The following is a 22643-nucleotide window of genomic DNA, read 5'->3' as shown; positions in this document are numbered from 1 at the left end:
ACTTCGGAGCGCAGCATCATTCCAACCAGTATCAACTGCCCATCTCCGAAATTCTGAGCAGTATATTTCTGCGGATTGTTTACCCTGGCATAATAGACGTAGTTTAGACTCAGCCAGAGCAATACGATCCGGATCATCATATATCTGACCCAGGGCTAAAAAGAATTCATCCACTGAACGGAGAGGCCGTGCCCCCTCCGGCAGCGAAAAGGCCCAGGACTGAGTGTTACCTCTGAGCAGCGATATAATGATCCCCACCCTCCGTTCCTCATCACCAGAGGAGTGGGGAAGAAGGCGAAAATGGAGTTTGCAAGCCTCTCTAAAACGCACAAAATTCTCACTACCCCCGGAGAACGTATCCGGGAGCGAGATCTTAGGCTCAGAACAAACTCCATGAACGCAAGCTGAACCGGTCACTTGAAACTGAGAAAAAGTCTTACGGAGATCAGCTACCTCCAATGAAAGACCCTGGAAGCGTTCAGCCAAAAGTGAAACCGGATCCATGCTTGAGACGGTTATGGCGGCTTATAATGTCACGGACGGTGTACAGGAAACAAGGCAAAGCAACATGTATAAACGACTCGCTGGATCCAAAAACTAAGGAACCAAGGGAGACCCCTGCAGAAGACCTGGCACTTTCCCTTGCTGCTCAGCCTATGCAAAGATCCGAATGGTGGAGGTTTGCATATCCACGAACCTTGACTATAAAGCCTTGAGCACCCTACAATAGTGAGGGGACACGACCACCGGCTCCCTACACAAGATACGGAGGGAGTCAGGGTCACCTGGGATCCAGCAAACAGAAAATAACAGATAAAGGTACAACACTTAGCTTTGAAGCAAACAGGAGGACAGAGTCAGCGTGCACACACACTCCAGGAAGTAGTATAAGCCGCCCAGAAAAGCCTTCTGGGGAAGAATTTAAAGGGAAGCAATTAGTCCAACACATGACAGCTGAGAGAGGCTAACGAGAGGAGGAGCTGAATACCACAACACAGAAACTCAAGGAGGAGGTTCTGAAAGGCCTCTGTCAGAGCTTCTCAGCTGTCTGGTTGTGACAATGGCTTCCCAAATCTCAGTGCACGGAAGCCATTCGGGCATCAGTAGTGCCGCACTCCCAGGGAATGCCCTTTCAGACACAGTGGTCACAACTGACACAGTATCTGAACAAAGAAGAATGACCCCAGGTAACCCCGACGTGAATACAAGGACAGTGCCTACATGTATATCATATAGATACTAGGGGGTACCCGACAGAGGGTAACTCGGTACAAGCTCCGAGTGTAATAGCAGAAAAAGAGAGGAGAAGCTTAAAGTACCAAACTAGTAGTTAGAAAAATACAAAATGTTTTTATTATGGAATACATGATAAAAAAGTACACATATGATACATGCCACAGACAGAGTAAGGGAACAGGGAGGAAAAAAGAAAAAGCGCCACCCTGGAAAAGCACACTGGTCACAAGAGAGTATATAAAAAAAATTGTTATGATATTATGAACATGAGGAACATACAACAGTGTGTGGTGCAGTGACCACCTCATGAACACAGTATAAAGAAAAATGGGTGAATGGGTATAAAGGGGTGAGTGAAGATCAGAGAATCTCAACCGACATGGCTATAATGCACAGAGTACAAAAAACATTGACAATGCAAATATGTCAATGAAAAGATGATGGAAAGCCAAGTGAGGTGTCTCAACATCGGCAGCATAAAACCATGGCGGGGAGACTGTGATCTAAGACTCACCAGGAAAGGACCAGATGTGAACAGGAACCAGGGTGGCGCTACCCCAAATCACTCCATCATCTGTTCATTGACATATTTGCATTGTCAATGCTTTTTGTACTCTGTGCATTATAGCCATGTCGGTTGAGATTCTTTGATCTTCACTCACCCCTTTATACCCATTCACCCATTTTTCTTTTTACTGTGTTCATGAGGTGGTCACTGCACCACACACTGTTGTATGTTCCTCATGTTCATAATATCATAACAATTTTTTTTATATACTCTCTTGTGACCAGTGTGCTTTTCCAGGGTGGCGTTTTTTCTTTTTTCCTCCCTGTTCCCTTACTCTGTCTGTGGCATGTATCATATGTGTACTTTTTTATCATGTATTCCATAATAAAAACATTTTGTATTTTTCTAACTACTAGTTTGGTACTTTAAGCTTCTCTCTTTTTCTGCTATGACACAGTATCTGATAGATGTGACCACCTCTGTATTGGCAAGTTGCTGGTCTGGAGCATTCAGGCATGTGTTATTTTGGCGTGAAAATAAAGAAAACTTTCTGAATGAGAAGGTGTGTCCAAACTTTTGGTCTGTACTGTAGTTATAAAAGTAGTAGTTACGAAATATATATACAGTACAGACCAAAAGTTTGGACACACCTTCTCATTCAAAGAGTTTTCTTTATTTTCATGACTATGAAAATTGTAGATTCACACTGAAGGCATCAAAACTATGAATTAACACATGTGGAATTATATACATAACAAAAAGTGTGAAACAACTGAAAATATGTCATATTCTAGGTTCTTCAAAGTAGCCACCTTTTGCTTTGATTACTGCTTTGCACACTCTTGGCATTCTCTTGATGAGCTTCAAGAGGTAGTCACCTGAAATGGTTTTCACTTCACAGGTGTGCCCTGTCAGGTTTAATAAGTGGGATTTCTTGCCTTATAAATGGGGTTGGGACCATCAGTTGCGTTGTGGAGAAGTCAGGTGGATACACAGCTGATAGTCCTACTGAATAGACTGTTAGAATTTGTATTATGGCAAGAAAAAAGCAGCTAAGTAAAGAAAAACGAGTGGCCATCATTACTTTAAGAAATGAAGGTCAGTCAGTCCGAAAAATTGGGAAAACTTTGAAAGTGTCCCCAAGTGCAGTCACAAAAACCATCAAGCGCTACAAAGAAACTGGCTCACATGTGGACCGCCCCAGGAAAGGAAGACCAAGAGTCACCGCTGCTGCGGAGGATAAGTTCATCCGAGTCACCAGCCTCAGAAATCGCAGGTTAACAGCAGCTCAGATTAGAGACCAGGTCAATGCCACACAGAGTTCTAGCAGCAGACACATCTCTAGAACAACTGTTAAGAGGAGACTGTGTGAATCAGGCCTTCATGGTAGAATATCTGCTAGGAAACCACTGCTAAGGACAGGCAACAAGCAGAAGAGACTTGTTTAGGCTAAAGAACGCAAGGAATGGACATTAGACCAGTGGAAATCTGTGCTTTGGTCTGATGAGTCCAAATTTGAAATCTTTGGTTCCAACCACCGTCTCTTTGTGCGACACAGAAAAGGTGAACGGATGGACTCTACATGCCTTGTTCCCACCGTGAAGCATGGAGGAGGAGGTGTGATGGTGTGGGGGTGCTTTGCTGGTGACACTGTTGGGGATTTATTCAAAATTGAAGGCATACTGAACCAGCATGGCTACCACAGCATCTTGCAGCGGCATGCTATTCCATCCAGTTTGCGTTTAGTTGAACCATCATTTATTTTTCAACAGGACAATGACCCCAAACACACCTCCAGGCTGTGTAAGGGCTATTTGACCATGAAGGAGAGTGATCGGGTGCTGCGCCAGATGACCTGGCCTCCACAGTCCCCGGACCTGAACCCAATCGAGATGGTTTGGGGTGAGCTGGACCTCAGAGTGAAGGCAAAAGGGCCAACGAGTGCTAAGCATCTCTGGAAACTCCTTCAAGACTGTTGGAAGACCATTTCAGGTGACTGCCTCTTGAAGCTCATCAAGAGAATGCCAAGAGTGTGCAAAGCAGTAATCAAAGCAAAAGGGGACTACTTTAAAGAACCTAGAATATGACATATTTTCAGTTGTTTCACGCTTTTTTGTTATGTATATAATTCCACATGTGTTAATTCATAGTTTTGATGCCTTCAGTGTGAATCTACAATTTTCATAGTCATGAAAATAAAGAAAACTCTTTGAATGAGAAGGTGTGTCCAAACTTTTGGTCTGTACTGTATATAGATATATATATACACACACACACACACAGTACATACAGTATATTCTTATTCTTAGATTATTTAATACTATGACCGATGTTTTCAGCTTGTTCATATAAGGCAGGTCATTACTCCTCTGCTGAGATTTTCCTTACCTATTATTACACTCTCCAGTGATGCTGCGGTACGGAGAAGGGTCACACACTTTTGGTAAGAACTGATTGGCGCATCCAGTTAGCTGAGAAATCATTTCATTTTGTTCCTCTGTTAAAACATCTACCAAGAAACGTGCACATTAATAACAGCATGATAATGTATTGTATTACTAGCATCCAAATGTACATTGCAGGAACATAGTATTTTCTGTGCTTTCCAGTAAGGGTCACCTATAGAGAGGATGTGAGTGAAGAATGCTGCACACTAGGGATAAGCAAACCCAGACCGTACCGCACATTGCGGTGTCCGGGTGCCTGAACACAGACATTGGCGTGGAAGTCCATTTTCTTGTTCAGTGTTCAGATTTTAAATAAAGCCTGTTGAAAGGCTGCAGAGCAGCCAATAAACAAGCTTTTAAGTTGTGAGCACTTTGAAGCCATCACAGTCATGCCTAGTATTGGCATGGCTGTGATTGGACGGCGCAGCACGTGACCCTACATGCATAATCCCGGATCACGTGTTGCGTTGCCATTCTGCTCTAACTAGTGTAGGGACAGGACGCTGCTGCAGTGAGGGACAGTGTTAGGCTGTCTGTTAAGTCTGTGGGTGACCTGTAGGCATTTTTGATCGGTGCAATACACCTCCTTTGCGCCAGTGAAAAATAAATACAATACTTACTCGGGCTGTTAATTCTGTGTGTGACCTATAGCCATTTTTGGGGGTTCAAAAGACCGGCTTTGCATATATCTTACTGTAATAGAATAGTTAATCAGTCTGTTAATTGTGTCAGTAACATAAAACAATTTTTGGGTTCCAAACACAGCCTTTGCGTCCGTCTTACTGTAATAGGAGAGTTAATTAGTCTGTTTATTGTGTCGGTCACATAAAGCCATTTTTGGGGGTTCGAAACTTAATAAATTTAATTTGCGTCTGTGACATAAAACCACCTTTTGGGGTTCAAAACACTACCTTTGCATACACCTTACTGTAATAGGAGAGTTAATCATTCTGTTAATTGTGTCAGTGACATAAAGCAATATTATTACTATTTTGTGGTTGACTGAAGGTGGAGCTCCTGATGCAGGGAGAGGACGTTGTTGTTTTGTGCCAGCTATGAGCCCAAATGAAACACCTTCCTCTGGTGCATGCAGACGACAGGACGTTCTGCGTCATCTTGTAGCCTCGAATACCGCTCTACTAATGGTGAGGTCAGAACTCTTAGCAGAACATCTTAGCAGGAGGCAACATTTCCGCAACATGGTGGAAGAGTACTGTGCACACATCTGCACGTACTGACTGATGGGTCTGTCCCATTTAAAGGGGTATTCCGGTTACCATAAATATAACATGTTTTAGACTAATTCATCATCAATAATTACCTAATATAATGTAAATTTCACATATTTATCATTTAGTAGTTATAAAAGTAGTACCCACTGTGTTTCCTCATAAATTACCATGGCATCGACCTGTAGTTCTGAGCCTTTGTTAGGTCGAGCATGCTCAGTGTGTTGCTATTAGTTAGTGTGCTTATGATTACTGAGTAGAGGGGGCGTGACCGGACTGTATATCAGGCAGCCAATCAATATACATCTACACTCACAGCAAGAAAGCTAGGGATTGTAGTTTTGTGAGGGAAGATCAGGCGCCATGATACTCTCAGTGAGTTGCAGACTCACACAGGAGCTAGACAAATGGATTGCATCAGGTGAACGCTGTAAACAAAAACAGTGCAATTTTTTGGTCATCTTCCCTCACAAAAAAGGGTAATATCAAGTGATCAAAAAGTTGTATGTACTGTACCCCAAAATGGTACCAATCAAATCGTCATCTCATTCCACAAAAAAAAGAGACTCTACCTGAGACAATTGCTCAAAAAAAAATAAAAAAAAATATTGCCCTCAGAAAAAGGCAACACAAAAACAAGATTTTATTCTTTTCAAAAATGCTTTTGCCATGTAAAACTTAACACAAAAAAAATTAAAAAAATAGACAGATTAGGTATTGCTGCGTCCATAACAACTTGTTCTTTAAAAGTATCACATGATATGCCCCCTCAGGTGAATGCTGTTAAAAAATAAAAATAAAAACTGTGCCAAAACAGACTCTACCTAAGACAATCGCTCTAAAAATAAAAGAAATCTGTCTCAGAAAATGGCAACACAAAAACAAGATATTTTTCTTGTCAAAAATGCCTTTACTGTGTAAAACTTAACGAAAATAAAAATAGACATATTAGATATCGCTGAGTCCGTATGATTCACTGTGCCAGTTTTTATCACTTCACCTTACAAAATGCGTAATATTGAGTGATTTAAAAAGTCATATGTAACCCAAAATGGTACCAATGAGATCACCACATCCTGCAAAAAATGAACCCCCACATGACAATCGCTCAAAAAATAAACCAAATCCTGCCATGTGCCCCTACAGCAGTTTGCCACCACATATGGAGTATTGCCATATTCAGGAGAAAATGGGTAACAAATTATAGGATGCTTTTTCTCCTGTTACCCCTTGTGAAAATGAAACATTTGGGGCTAATGCAACATTTTGTTGGAAGAAATTAAACTGTTCATTTTCACAACCAAGTGTTTCTAAATTTCGTAAAACACTTTTGAGGTCAAAGTGCTCAGTGCACCCCTTAATATATTCTTTGAGTGGTGTCGTTTCCAAAATTGGGTCACTTTTTGAAGGTTTCCACTGTAGGGTACGTCAGGGTCTCTTCAAATACAAAATGTTGCCAGAAAACCATTCAAGCAAAATCTGCCTCCAAAAACCACATGGCGCTCCTTCCCTTCTGACCACTGCCATGTGCCCCTACAGCAGTTCACCACCACATATGGGGTATTTCTGTAACCTGCAGAAGCGGAGTAATGCATATTGAGGTTTATTTTGCTGTTAACCCTTGCTGTGTGGCAAGAAAAAAATTGATCAACATGAAGAATCAGCAAAAAAAAAAAAAATGAAATTTGAAATTTCACTTCCATTCTCCTTTAGTTCTTGTGGAACACCTAAAGGGTTAACACAGTTTGTAACAACAGTTTTGAATAATTTGAGGGTTGTATTTTCTAAAATGACGTTATTTATGGGTGAGTTCCATTACGTAAGCTCTTCAAAATCTTTATAACTGAATTGGTGCTTAAAAAAAATGGTTTGGGAAATCTTCTTGAAAGTCAAAAAATTTTTTTTTCATAAATAAAGGTGAAATATATATTGACTCAAATCTACCACTGTCATGAAATATAATGTGTCACGAGAAAACAATCTGTTTTGGATAAGTAAAAGCGTTCCAAAGTTATTACCACATAAAGTGACATGTGAGATTTGTAAAAAAAATAGCCTGGGCAGGAAGGTGAAAACTGGCCTGGGGTAGAAGGGGTTAACAGACAAATAAAAATAAATAAATACCATAAAAACAGTGTTGGCTTCCTCTTCCGCCTTCTCTGCCTCTTCACACTACACCGCCATGTCCACCGCCTCTTTAACTTCCTACTCCTGGTTCAAGATTATAATTTTTTATTTTTATGCAATCTATGTTGTGTATTCTATGTATCGCTGTATGTAATAGCAGTGGTGTCCTCTTCCAACTATCTACCCATTGCAAGGAGGGAGCGCTTCCCTTCCAGACAATCGCTAGTAGCATCTGGTATGGGCACATACGCAGGTTTCCTGGTGCAGCTGTGGAAACCAAAATCAGGAGTTGATCATAAAAGTAGAGAAAGTATAAAGGACAGACAAAACCTTTCTTTTTTAATTCACTCCTGATTTTAGCTTCCAAAACTGCATCAGCAAACCTGAGTTTGTGGTCGCACTAAGCCTCACACATTCATACAGATTCTATGAGAAGAAAAAAAATTCATAGCGTATTCCATCACTTTGCTGTATTACAAACATTTTCACCTCTACAAATCAATATGTAGATATAGGTTTGTAGTGCTGTCAAAGACATTGTGGACATAATGCTCGGCATTGACAGCAGAGGCTTAGTAAAACACATATACCAAGCCCATCAATTATGATAGTATAAAAGAGTCTGATAAGGGGAGAAAGAGGCATTTTTTCTGCAATAAGAAATATTGCAACTAGGGATGAGCGAATTGACTTCAGATGAAACATCCGAAGTCGATTTGCATAAAACTTTGGTCCAATACTGTACGGAGCGAGCGGTCCGTACAGTATTAGAATGTATTGGCCTAAAAGTGGTACCTTGGAACTGAACCAGAGTTTGGGAAATGTTTTTTTTACAGTAAAAATGAATCTAAGAAGTTATTACGCGATCGGAAGATGTAAGAATGTGGTGTTAAAATATTTTAAGCGAAGCTGAAAATCCATCTCCTCTCATGAGAGTAACTGATCAGTGCAGGGGGAGGGAAGGCATCTGATAAGGGGAGAAAGAGGCATTTTTTCTGCAATAAGAAATATTGCAACTAGGGATGAGCGATTCACATAAAACTTCGGTCCAATACTGTACAGTATTAGAATGTATTGGCTCAGAAGTGGTACCTTGGAACCAAACCCGAGTTCGGGAAATGTTTTTTTTTACAGTAAAAATAAATCTATGAAGTTAATACACGAAGTCACGCGAGACTTCGCGAAGTAATAACTTCGGCTCATCTGAGCCAATACCTTCTAATACTGTATGGAGCGCTCACTCCGTACAGTATTGGACCGAAGTTTTATGCGTTGTTTATAATTAGAGATACACTTTAATGTGATATTGGCTTCAGTAAATACATAGTATTCTTCCTGTGATTAGGTTTTGCAGTTTTCCAATATCCTATCCGTATCAAGATCCCTGCTTGCAGTCGTTTTAACCACTACAAGACCGCCGCATGCAGGGATGCGTCTTAGCGGCGGCTCTGTAATTCCTCCTGGACGCGCCGACGCGTCATCTCGCGAGACGCGAGATTTCCTGTGACAGCGCACACACAGGAGCGCGCGTTCACAGGATCGGCCGGTAAGCGAATGGATCTACAGCCTGCCAGCGGCGATCGTTCGCTGGCAGGCTGTAGATGTGATTTTTTTTTTAACCCCTAAAAGGTATATTAGACGCTGTTTTGATTTTGATGACAGCGTCTAATATACCTGCTACCTGGTGGTCCCTTTTACTTGGATCGACCACCAGAGGACACAGGCAGCTCGGTAAAGTAGCACCAAACACCACTACACTACACCCCCCTGTCACTAATTAACCCCTTATTAACCCCCTGATCACCCCATATAGACTCCCTGATTACCCCCCTGTCATTGATCACCCCCCTGTCATTGATTACCCCCCTGGAATGCTCCATTCAGATGTCCGTAAGTGTTTTGCGGATCCGCGGTGTCCGTGTTTTGCGGATCCGCAAAACACATACGGACGTCTGAATGGAGCCTTACAGGGTGGTGATCAATGACAGGGGGGTGATCACCCCATATATACTCCCTGATCACCCCCCTGTCATTGATCACCCCCCTGTCATTGATCACCCCCCTGTATGGCTCCATTCAGAAGTCTGTATGTGTTTTACGGATCCACGGATCCATGGATCGGGTCCGCAAAACACATATGGACGTCTGAATGGAGCCTTACAGGGGGGTGATCAATGACAGGGGGCTGATCACCCCATATAGACTCCCTGATCACCCCCCTGTCATTGATCACCCCCCTGTAAGGCTCCATTTAGACATTTTTTGGGCACAAGTTAGCGGAAATTGATTATTTTAATTTTTTAGTTTTTTCTTACAAAGTCTCATATTCCACTAACTTGTGACAAAAAATTAAATCTCACATGAACTCACCATACCCCTCACGGAATCCAAATGCGTAAAATTTTCTAGACATTTATATTCCAGACTTCTTCTCACGCTTTAGGGCCCCTAAAATGCCAGGGCAGTATAAATACCCCACATGTGACCCCATTTCGGAAATAAGACACCCCAAGGTATTCGCTGAGGGGCATATTGAGTCCATGAAAGATTGAACTTTTTGTCCCAAGTTAGCGGAAAGGGAGACAAAACTAAAAAATCAATTTCCGCTAACTTGTACCAAAAAAGAAAAAATCTTCTATGAACTCGCCATGCCCCTCATTGAATACCTTGAGGTGTCTTCTTTCCAAAATGGGGTCACATGTGGGGTATTTATACTGCCCTGGCATTTTAGGCGCCCTAAAGAAGTGAGAAGAAGTCTGGGATCCAAATGTCTAAAAATGCCCTCCTAAAAGGTATTTGGGCCCCTTTGCCCACCTAGGCTGCAAAAAAGTGTCACACATGTGGTATCACCGTACTCAGGAGAAGTTGGGCAATGTGTTTTGGGGTGTCTTTTTACATATACCCATGCTTGGTGAGAGAAATCTCTCTCTAAAAGACAACTTTACCAATTTTTTTATACAAAGTTGTCATTTTACAGAGATATTTCTCTCACCCAGCATGGGCATGTGTAAAAAGACACACCAAAACACATTTCCCGACTTCTTCTGAGTACGGCGATACCACATGTGTGACACTTTTCTGCAGCCTAGGTGGGCAAAGGGGCCCACATTCCAAAGAGCACCTTTAGGATTTCACAGGGCATTTTTTACACATTTTGATTTCAAACTACTTCTCACGCATTAGGGCCCCTAAAATGCTGGGGCAATATAACTACCCCACAAGTGACCCCATTTTGGAAAGAAGACACCCCAAGGTATTTCGTGATGGGCATAGTGAGTTCATGGAAGTTTTTATCTTTTGTCACAAGTTAGTGGAATATGAGACTGTGTAAGGAAAAGAAATCATAATTTTCCACTAACTTGTGACAAAAAATAAAAAGTTCTATGAACTCACTATGCCCATCAGCGAATACCTTAGGGTGTCTACTTTCCGAAATGGGGTCATTTGTGGGGTTTTTCTACTGTCTGGGCATTATAGAACCTCAGGAAACATGACAGGTGCTCAGAAAGTCAGAGCTGCTTCAAAAAGCGGAAATTCACATTTTTGTACCATAGTTTGTAAACGCTATAACTTTTACCCAAACCATTTTTTTTTTTTTACCCAAACATTTTTTTTTATCAAAGACATGTAGAACAATAAATTTAGAGAAAAATTTATAAAGAAATGTATTTTTTTAAAAAAAAATTACAACTGAAAGTGAAAAATGACATTTTTTTAAAAAAAAAATCGGTAAATTTCGATTAATAACAAAAAAAGTTAAAATGTCAGCAGCAATGAAATGCCACCAAATCAAAGCTCTATTAGTGAGAAGAAAAGGAGGCAAAATTAATTTGGGTGGTAAGTTGCATGACCAAGCAATAAACGGTGAAAGTAGTGTAGTGCATAATTGTAAAAAGTGGTCTGGTCATTAAGGGTGTTTAAGCTAGGGGGGCTGAGGTGGTTAAAGGGAGGCTTCATTGACCACTTCCAGTGTATAAGCAGGTCCTTGTCATGTGATGGTCACACAAGTGCTTGGCTTATTGCAAGATGCAGATCTGATCATTGACGAGTACCATGTGTATCCATTGTGCACCAACCAGAGTTCCTACGGCACGTCAGCAAACAGAGATCTTTTAATCATTCCATGTTGGCTATAAAATGTGCAGCTTTACTTATGAAAGGTTATCCTACTGCTACTTACTAATTATTAAAAATGACTAATTGCTGCTTCCTTTAATGGCTTTAAATATTGTAATTAGAGATGAGCGAATCGAAGCTGACGAAGTGGAATTCGATCCGAATTTCAGGAAAAATTTGATTCGCAATGAATGCGAATTTCCTCATTCGTGTTAATGAATCTCAATTTTTCCTAAAATGGCGGCTACAAGTGTGAGGACATGGGGCAAGGAAATCTGGGAAGGCGGGATGACTGATATTGCCATGCATGCAGCTAATCAGCAGCCTCCCAGCCCTGTGATGTCACAGCCCTAAAAATACCCACAGCCATCTTGGATTCAGAAATTTTCCACCGTTATGAGTGCAGGGAAAGACGTGTGCATGCACTCGGGAGAGTGATAGGTAAGACCTAATTGTTAAAAAAAAAAGTGATTTACAAGTGCAGGGAAACATTATTGAAATTACAGGGAAAGGATAGGGAGGAATAATTTCACAGCATCACTTGCTTGTGTAGTGACGGCAGAATTGTCATCATTTGGCAGCGGGATGACTTCTGGCTCTCCACCTTGTTGGACCCTCGCTACCGGTCCAAAATGGGGGCCTTTTTTACACCCACTGAGAGGGAGGACAAACTTAATTACTACAGAGACATCCTATGTAGTCAGTTGGCCACTGCCTATCTGCGCCATCGTCTATCCTCTCGCAGGTCTGACCGGGAGGGCCCTCTGCGCTCACGTTCCACTGCCATGGCTGGGGAGGGGTGGGGTTGCAAAAGCAGTACCACCTTCATCAGCAGCAGCAGCCTGAGTCTACAGTCGCTGATGAGCAGCTTTCTTCACCCGCATAGTGAAGAGATTACTCACCAGCAGCAGCAGGTAGACCTGGAGCAGGACCTGAACCAGCAGGTGGTGGCATACTTGGACAGCATCCTGTCAGCCGTCATTGAAGATCCGCTGGACTACTGGGCAGCCAAACTGGATTTGTGGCCGCAACTGGCAGAGTTTGCCCTGGAAAAGCTGTCCTGCCCATCCAGTAATGTGGCATCAGAGCGGGTGTTTAGTGCGGCGGGGGCCATACAGGTAGTTACCCCAAGAAGAACTCGCCTGTCCATGTGGAGAGACTGACCCTTGTCAAGATGAATCATGGATCAGCCAGGATTTCCACCCACCAATGCCTGATGCATCTGATTAGATGATCCATGCCGCCTCACCCAAACCTTGACAAAAGAGACCGGTTTCTTATGGCTACCTGCCTTAGCTACTACTCTGATGCTGCCACCTGCCTGATGCCACACATCTGATGCCAAGTGCTCCTTCTTTCAACCACCTTCGTCAGTGCGTACTGGTATTGCAACCCACCACCCCACTCTGTCACCAGGTCAATTTGTGGTATCCTGATGCTGCTGCTGCCATCTCCACAATATCTCACCTTGCCACTCTGTGCTCCTGATGCCGCTGCTGCCATCTGCACACTATGTCACCTTGCCACTCTGTGGTATCCTCCTGATGCTCTGGACTCTGTCATTGTGCCACTCTGTATCCTCTTGATGCTGTTGCCCCCTTTAGACTCTGTCATTGTGCCAATTGGTGGCCTCCTCATACTGCTGCCACCTCCAGAATCTGTCATTGTGCCACTCGGTGGCCTCTTCATACAGCTGCCACCTCCAGACTCTGTCATTGTGCCACTATGTAGCCTCCTGATGCTGTCGCCAACTCCAGACTGTCATTGTGCCACTCTGTGGCTTCCTCATGCTGCTGCCACCTCCACACTCGGTCATTGTGCCACTCTGTGGCTTCCTCATGCTGCTGCCACCTTCACACTTGGTCATTGTGCCTCTCGATGGCCTCCTCATACTGCTGCCACCTTCAGATTCTGTCATTGTGCTACTCTGTAGCCGCCTGATAGTGTTGCGAACTCCAGACTCTGTCGTTGTGCCACTATGTGGGTTCCTCATGCTGCTGCCACCTCCAGACTCGGCCATTGTGCCACTCTGTGGCCTACTCATGCTGCTGACAACTCCACACTGTCATTGTGCCACTCTGTGGCCTCCTCCTGATGCTGATGCCACCTCCAGACTCTGTCATTAGGCCACTCTGTGGTCTCCTCATGCTGTTCCCTCCCTCCCGACTTTATGACTGGGCCACAATTTTGCCTTTTTGGCCTGGATGACATCACAATTTATTTGACTGTTCTTCTGATCTGTCAGAAGGAAGGGAAAATGAGACGCATAACAGATCCTGTCTGTGTAGCAGTTGTACGGCCTGTATGGAGTGGGTACAAAACGCAGAAGACATGCAAATATTCCATTCACGTGTCATCTCTGTTTTAGATCCACTCCTTTTTTTTGGCATTAGCAATACTGATGGATTATTGAGCAAATGCTGATCGAGTGAAGGTGTATGCTTTACAGACAGGATCCGTTTTCTGTGGGTTATTGTTCTGACGGATCAGAGAAAGGGCAGAATAATCAGTCACATCAACACAAACTTACTGCTGACACCCTCTCCACTCTGTCGGGGGGCTCTACTTGTATATGCGTTTAATAGAACAGGTTCTGTAGACATCTATGTGGAATCAGCTGACAAGGTTGTTCTTGAGGCTAACATGGACCTGTAAGGCTGAGTTCCTACTTGAGTTATTTGGTCAGTTTTGGCCCCGTGACTGCCCTAATAAGTGAAGTGTGCACTGATTCTAAGAGTGACGCCTGTCATCTGCATGTCATACGGACTCACAGTATTATTTCACTACCACAGCAGACTCCTTATGCGTGTTACTGCAAGGCACAGTGTTCTACGCCACTATCAAGGCTCTAAGCAGCCCGTAAATAGCCATTTTTTTATGCGATTCGCTGCAAATACATTCGGATCGAACCAAATCTTTTCATAAAACTTGGCGAACCGGTAGAATTTTTGAAAAATTCGCTCATCTCTAATTGTAATGAAAAAGGACTATGCCGTTTCATGAATAATATCAGCCAGTCGAATTCCAGCTGTTATGTTTTCTTTGCAGCTCAATAAGCAATCACTGATCTGAATGGTTACTGAGACAACACCACTTTTTTGGTAGTATTTTCAAAAATAGCCCTTTATTGCCTTCTCAACAGCATTTACAGTCACTAAACTCAAACACAGCAATACGGTCAATGATATTGTAATGCACATAAGAGCTCTGTTCATTTTAATACCTGAAACACTTAAGGAATTGGGGTAGATGATTTTCAGCTTTTCATTTATGACCTGATGAGTGATTTCTAAGTAATCTGCTGATCTGATGATATTTCTAGTTGCTCCTTCTGCTTGTTTGAAGAATGCCATAATATCTGAAAGTTTTGCATCTTCCCTTTCAGATCGTTCCTTTAAACTGAAAACATATCGAGATCAAAACAATATTAAACAAAAATAATCTAATTATCTAAGGCAATTTAGAAAAAAGGTATAAAAAGGACAAATTCCTGGACCTTTACATGAGGGCATCACAAATACTTGCCTACACTCTGGACTGAATAAACCTGTCCAGGATGATCTACTGATCAACATTGTGATCTCTGTGGGAATATGACATTAGTGATTCGTGAGTCCAGAAGTTCAGGGAAAATGGATAGATAGATGGATGGATGGATCGGGCTGTAATGTTTTAGGCCCACTGGAGAAATGTAATTGTGGACTCGCCACCACCCTCAACCTTAGGCTAAATGCACACTACAGTGCCCTGTTTTGCTGTCCACAAATTGCGAATTCGCAAAACACTGATGCTGCACGTGTGCGTTCCACAATTTGCAGAACAGAATGGGCTGCCCATTATAGAAATGCGTATTCTTGCCCACAATGGAAAGGAGCAATGGATGCGGACAACATATGGAGTGCTGTCTGCATCTTTTGCGGCCCCATTGAAGTGAATGGGTCGCATCCGAGCCGCAAAAAATGCGGCCCGGATGTAGACTCAAACAACGGTCGTGTGCATGAGGCCTTATTATGATGTTTTCATTATTTCACATAATGTCCATGCCATCAATAGGATTATTAATGTGAAATAACCCAAAAATGTGAAAATCCAACAGAGAGTGATTCACTTCACTGTTTGCCCTATGTTGAACCTCCTGGGATCTATTACTTTTTACAATCTCAGGTCATCTGGTGGGCCAATTCAAACCTGAGCAAGTTGTCTGAAATAAAAAAACAAGGCAATATCTTCTCCAATGCACTTATGATGGCAAACTACCACCATGAGTGGAACAACTACCAGCATACAAGGTCTTGACTCTGGCCATTGTCGTTGGATGACCTGTGCAGTGACACCTTTTTTGGGCGGGGGGGGGGGGGGGGGGGTGTTTCAGTGTAGTATAAGGGACCAAATTAATTTTATGGATGTGGTCATGGGTTTGATTAATTTAGGGAATCTTATTCACTAGCTTTAAAAAAAAACAAAAAACTTTGAAATGTCATACATAGAAAATCTGAAATATCAAAAGTTTTGATCAGTGGAGGTTTGAGTGCTTAGACCCTCACCAATCTCTAGAATGAAGGGAGAGAAGTGAGCACATATTGTAATGAATTAATTTTGGGCTCTTGTTTCCCATTAACAAATAAAAGAATTGGGAAGAAAATAGTTCAACAAAGTTTGTGAAATGTTACCAAGACAACATCTTTATCTGATTGCAATTGTTGATTCAATTGTTGTCTTGTGGTACATTTTTCAATCCAGTCTGCAGTAATCTTACTTTTTCCTAGTCTGGGCATATGCCGAATCCACCCACTTCTTTGCTTCTTCAACAGATTCCAGAATAACAATGTCATCAAGTTGGATTTTTTCCCCATCTTAAAATAAGATACATTTTTTAATACTATATACAATGACAAAACCATATCCTTATGCCTTCTAATACTTGGAAATGCATTAATATAAATTTGAACAAATAAGTACAATGTACCCGATGTACATATCCAACTATTACTTTTGTCTGGCAAGTTGGCATGACAAGTCCTTGGCAATTTACAGCATATTGCTATTGGCTTGTGCAATGACTGATCAGCTATTGGAAAGCTATTAAGTATCCATCTGCAAGAACATAGTAACATAGTAGATAAGGCCGAAAAAAGACATTTGTCCATCCAGTTCGGCCTATTATCCTGCAAATTGATCCAGAGGAAGGCAAAAAAAAAAAACAGTGAGGTAGAAGCCAATTTTCCCCACTTTAGGGAATAAAACATTCCTTCCTGACTCCAATCAGAATAACTCCCTGGATCAATGACCCCTCTCTAGTAGCTATAGCCTGTAATATTATTACGCTCCAGAAATACATCCAGGCCCCTCTTGAATTCCTTTATTGTACTCACCATCACCACCTCCTCAGGCAGAGAGTTCCACAGTCTCACTGCTCTTACCGTAAAGAATCTTCTTCTATGTCCATGTACAAACCTTCTTTCCTCCAGACGCAGAGGATGTCCCCTCGTCACAGTCACAGTCCTGGGGATAAATAGATGATGGGATAGATCTCTGTACTGACCCCTGATATATTTATACATATTAATTAGATCTCCCTTCAGTCGTCTTTTTTCTAAAGTGAATAACCCTAATTTTGATAATCTTTCAGGGTACTGTAGTTGCCCCATTCCAGTTATTACTTTAGTTGCCCTCCTCTGGACCTTCTCCAGCTCTGCTATGTCTGCCTTGTTTACAGGAGCCCAGAACTGTACACAGTACTCCATGTGTGGTCTGACTAATGATTTGTAAAGTGGTAGGACTATGTTCTTATCACAGGCATCTATGCCCCTTCTGATGCAACCCATTATCTTATTGGCCTTGGCAGCAGCTGCCTGACACTGGTTTTTGCAGCTTAGTTTGCTGTTTATTAAAATTCCTAGATCCTTTTCCATGTCAGTGTTACCGAGTGTTTCATTTAGTATGTACGGGTGACTTGCATTATTCCTTCCCATGTGCATAACTTTACATTTATCAGTGTTAAACCTCATCTGCCACTTATCTGCCCAAGCCTCCAATCTATCCAGATCCCTCTGTAGTCGTATACTGTCCTCTTCAGTGTTAATTACTTTACACAGTTTAGTGTCATCTGTGAAAATTGATACTTTACTATGCAAGCCCTCTACAAGATCATTAATAAATATATTGAAGAGAATAGGGCCCAATACTGACCCCTGAGGTACCCCACTAGTGACAGTGACCCAATCTGAGTGTGTACTGTTAATAACCACCCTCTGTTTTCTATCATTGAGCCAGTTACTTACCCACATACAGACGTTTTCTCCCAGTCAGAGCATTCTCATTTTATATACTAACCTTTTATGTGGTACAGTGTCAAATGCTTTGGAGGAGAAGTCCAGATTTACGACATCCATTGATTCGCCGCTGTCAAGTCTAGAACTTACCTCCTCATAGAAACTGATGAAATTTGTTTGGCATGACCGATCCCTCACGAAGCCATGCTGATATAGCGTTATTTGCTTATTTCCGTTAAGATGCTCTAGCATAGCATCTCTCAGAAAACCTTCAAACAGTTTGCCCACAACAGATGTTAAACTTACCGGCCTATAGTTTCCAGGCTCTGTTTTTGGACCCTTTTTGAATATTGGCACCACATTTGCCATGCGCCAATCCTGTGGGACATTCCCTGTCAGTATAGAGTCCGCAAATATCAGAAATAAGGGTCTGGCTATGACATTACTTAATTCCCTTAGGATACGGGGGTGTATGCCATCCGGTCCTGGCGATTTGTCTATTTTAATCTTTTTAAGTCGCTGATGTACTTCTACATGGGTCAGACAGGACACTTTTAATGGGGAATTTATTTTTACATTCTGCATGTCATCTGACAGTTTATTTTCCTCAGTGAATACATTGGAGAAAAAAAATATTTAACAGCTTTGCTCTCTGCGACTCCCCCCTCATTACTCTTTAAAGGGCCGACACCTTCAGATTTATACTTTTTAACATTTATATAATTGAAGAACATTTTAGGGTTAGTTTTACTCTTTTTGGCAATTATTCTCTCAGTCTCTAGTTTGGCCGCTCTTATTTGTTTTTTACATGTTCTATTTTTTTCCTTATAGTTTTTCAGTGTTTCCTCGCTACCCTCCTGTTTTAGTGATTTATATGCTTTCTTTTTGTCATTTATTGCTTTCTTTACAGTTCTATTTATCAACATTGGTTTCTTTTTGTTCCTTAACCTTTTATTCCCATACGGTATGTACCTCTCACAATGAGATTTTAGGATGTTTTTAAAGATATCCCATTTTGTGGCTGTATTTTTATTTTTGAGGACTTTGTCCCAGTTAGTTAGGCCTATGGCCTCTCTTAGTTGGCTAAATTTTGCTTTTTTGAAGTTTGGCATTTTTGTTCCTCCCTGTAGAAACGCTCTTTTGAATGATAATTGGATGGTTATTACTTTATGGTCACTATTTCCCAGGTGTCCCCCAACCTGCACGTCTGTTGTTCTGTCAGGCCTATTGGTAAATACTAAGTCCAGTATGGCCGTCCATCTAGTCGGGTCCTGAACCAGTTGGGAGGAGGTATTGTCTTTGGTTTTATGCCAAAAACCTGTTTCCCTTATGAGATATACAAGTTTCAGTTTCCCAGTCTATATCTGGGTAGTTGAAGTCCCCCATAATAACCACCTTATTATGATTTGCCGCCTCGTCTATCTCGTTTAGTAGTAGAATAAGAATAGATAAAGAAAGGATTTTTTTTACAGTGCTTTAAAATGCACAGTGACTCAGTGGTTCATGGCTAAAATGTCCAAAACTACTGAGATTACTTATGTATGCTAACTATGCACTTTCAATAGTAGACATTGTTATAGTGGCCTATTATGTACTTACATATTGAAAGTCTACCCATGGGAAGGGAATAGTTAACTGGCAGGCATTAGAGACCGTTTCCAGGTGGTGGGCTGGCCCCAACTGTCTGGTTAGTGAGTTGTTGCCAAGAAGGCCAGAGAGAAGATGTGTATGGTTGTTGTTTTAGGCCCACATCCTGGGTATGTGTAACTTTAAAGGGAACCTGTCACCTCCAAAAACCATCCCAAACCGCCAGCAGCGTGTTTGTAACAATCATTTTCTTCCTGAAGGCAGATGAAGCAAAAGCTCTGAAAACGTAATTTTATCCCCTGCCCTCGTGATTTTCTAGTCATGCTTCAAGTCAAGGTAACCACGCCCTCTTCCCTGCCCCTTCGCTGTGACTGACAGCTGGCTGTTCGGCAAAGGCAGCCAAACTCTCGGCATAAGCGCTGTCAGTCACGGCGAAGGGGCAGGGAAGGGGGCGTGGTTACCGTGACTTGAAGCAAGGAGGCCGCTGCCTCCGTGACTTCAAGCATGACTAGAAAATCACGCGGGCAGAGCTTTTGCTTCATCTGCCTTCAGGAAGAAAATGATCGTCGGAAACACGCTGCTGTCCTTGGAATGGTGTTTGAAGGTGACAGGTTCCCTTTTATTAGAAGTCAAGGAGATTCCATATCTGCCCTTGTTCTCCTGCCTTTCACCCTGCTGCTTATCTAAGGGTGGGTTCACGTCACCATTATGGATTCCGTTTTTGTTTTGCGTTATAACATGGTTATAATAGAAAATAACGGAATCCATAAGACGGAAGTCAAAACGGAAGCCTTTAAGAGGCATTCCGTTTTCATCCTTCATAATACAAGTTATTATGCAGGAGTCCAGTGCTGCATAACGGAAACCAGGACGGATCCGTTATGCTGCCCATAGGCTTGTATTATGACGGAATGCAAAAGGGAGGCCTTTAAAAGGCATTCCGTTTTGCTTTCTGTCATAATAGAAGTCTATGGGAATCATAATGGATCCGTCTGGTTCCCGTTATGCAGAAGGGAAAAAAAAAAGTCCTGTCGACAGGACTTTGTTTTCCGTCTTGCATAACGGGAACCAGACGGATCCATTATGATCCCCATAGACTTCTATTATGAAGGATCAAAAAGGAATGCCCCTTAAAGGTTTCCGTTTTGACTACCGTCTTATGGATTCCGTTATTTTCCGTTATAACCATGGTATAACTGAAAACAAAAACGGAATCCATAAGGTTGATGTGAACCCATCCTAACACAAATGGAATCCCAGCCACCAGACAGGAGCTCCCAAATCCAGGATGTGCCTTGAAGGGAAGATAGTGTGTGCCCCTTTAAACACTTCATTCTCAGCCTGGGGAATTGCTAAAGCAGGGTGTCGCGGACGTTCCCGCGACAGGTGGGGAGGAGATTGGTGAGACTGGCAACATGTGGTTTGATCTGACAGGTTTTGACCTTGTGGATCAATAGGCCTCTGTGTTGTTTCTGGTAATAGTCACACTCCTTGCCTCAGGTGTTTTTAATGTGATCATTTAACCTTCCTTATTTATAGTTGCTTCTCCCACAATGCTGTGCGCTTTATATTTTCTGTTGGACCTGTGGAAAGCTGGTGGTTGGATCTCGGCTGAGTTCCTGGTGCTTCCATAGTCCCTTTGAAGTTAAGTCTTTGTTTTCCCTTTTGTATTTTGTTTGAGTTCTGTGTGTTGCGTTTCCCTATTGTCTATATTAGGCCTGAGGGAGACTCCTGTTCATCCTTTCTTTTGGAGGAACAGGTAGTCTCGTCCCTGCTATTTGTACCAGGGTCCTATAGGGCTAGATAGGACTCTAGGTATTCCTGCGTATGAACACACCTATCTCTGTTCATACTGGAAGTCAGTCAGGATTTTGGTTAGGGTTTTGACTAGGAGGTGTCCATCTTCCTTCCCTAGTTCTTAGGCCAGATTACCTGTCTCCCCTTTTGCTCTTGTGCTCGGTGTGGTGTTTCCCTCCCACACTGAAGCGTGACACAGGGTTAGCCACATTGAGGACTACAACCACCCTTATTACCACCACTACCACTCCCATCCTCTTGAGCCCAAGCCTCCCCTGTGGGCCGGTGTGCTGCACATAAAAACCTGCTGCCACACAGCATATGGTTTTACTGTGAGTTACAATTCAGTTTTGGACCATGTGGCTTGTATAGTGAAGCTCGTGATTTCAATGTGCTTCACCCATAAACGGAGTGATCAGAAACCTGCATCACAAAATTGTGACAATTCACTGTAAAATCAAGTGCGATTTTGTCATGGTTTCTATGTGTTTTTTATTGTACAATCAAAAAACTTCAGGTGTACATATGCCCTAATGGAGGATTCATCATAGCATTGAGAGGTTGACTAGCACCATAAAAAATAAGTACAGAGTGGTCAAGTTAGGTAAAGGCTTGTCCAAAATACTCCCAAAAGTCAAAAGCAACGAACTAATCCCCTGAGGAGGGGACAGAGGGAATAAAACGTAACATTTAATTAAATCTAGTTAGAAAAAATTGGTGCACAAAGGAACTAGACAAAATGACATATAAGACAAGCCCATATGGGCCTAGACAACTACAAAGCTGTACCAGTATGAATAAAATTGCAATATGGTTGAAGAAATCCAGCTCCACTTCGGTAAAGGAAAAATGTATTTTGCTTGCGGTAAAATCACATCCAGTTACAGTTACAAAGTCGTTGTCTGCATGTTCCGGGCTACTGAAGACAATTCGCGCCCTTACTCATGACACAATACAACATTAAAAAGTGGCAGTATTTATAGAGGGGCTGCACCTGTTTTCACTGATTGTGGTCACATGACTGCAGGCAGCCTCTAAAACATGCCACACCTATGAACAAGACTTCTCAGGAGAAAAAAAAACAACAACAAAAACACAATAAACAGAAAAAGCCTATACAAAAATGCACAACATATGCACTGGCCATAGGAAACAAAATTAAAGGAGAGAGTTTTTTAACTTTTTTAAGGGACGGCTGTGAAGTGCAGGAACAATGACATAATGAGTTTATTGCTGCAAGATTAGGTCTAGACGTCTGTTCAGACCATCAGGTTGCCGCGTGTTCAATGCGAAAATCCAAAAGGATTCTCTATTTAATAATTTT

The 22643-nt window shown here is 42.1% G+C and overlaps 1 protein-coding gene across 1 annotated transcript in view; it reads right to left on the bottom strand.

Annotated features, from left to right (window-relative positions):
• The window catches only part of LOC122931700 (myeloperoxidase-like), a 52328-nt gene extending 30755 nt beyond the window's left edge, over window positions 1-21573 (bottom strand). The window contains exons 1-5 of the mRNA XM_044285770.1: window positions 21455-21573; window positions 16654-16757; window positions 16420-16516; window positions 14887-15062; window positions 4133-4253 (exon numbers count right to left, since the gene is read on the bottom strand). Coding sequence (XP_044141705.1) covers window positions 4133-4253; window positions 14887-15062; window positions 16420-16516; window positions 16654-16757; window positions 21455-21573 — 617 coding nt within the window. The remainder of the gene's footprint in view (window positions 1-4132; window positions 4254-14886; window positions 15063-16419; window positions 16517-16653; window positions 16758-21454) is intronic.
• Window positions 21574-22643: the final 1070 nt, after the last annotated feature.

This window comes from Bufo gargarizans, chromosome 3, assembly GCF_014858855.1.
Source record: "Bufo gargarizans isolate SCDJY-AF-19 chromosome 3, ASM1485885v1, whole genome shotgun sequence".
NCBI lineage: Eukaryota > Metazoa > Chordata > Amphibia > Anura > Bufonidae > Bufo > Bufo gargarizans.
This window is presented reverse-complemented; position numbering and strand designations above follow the sequence as displayed.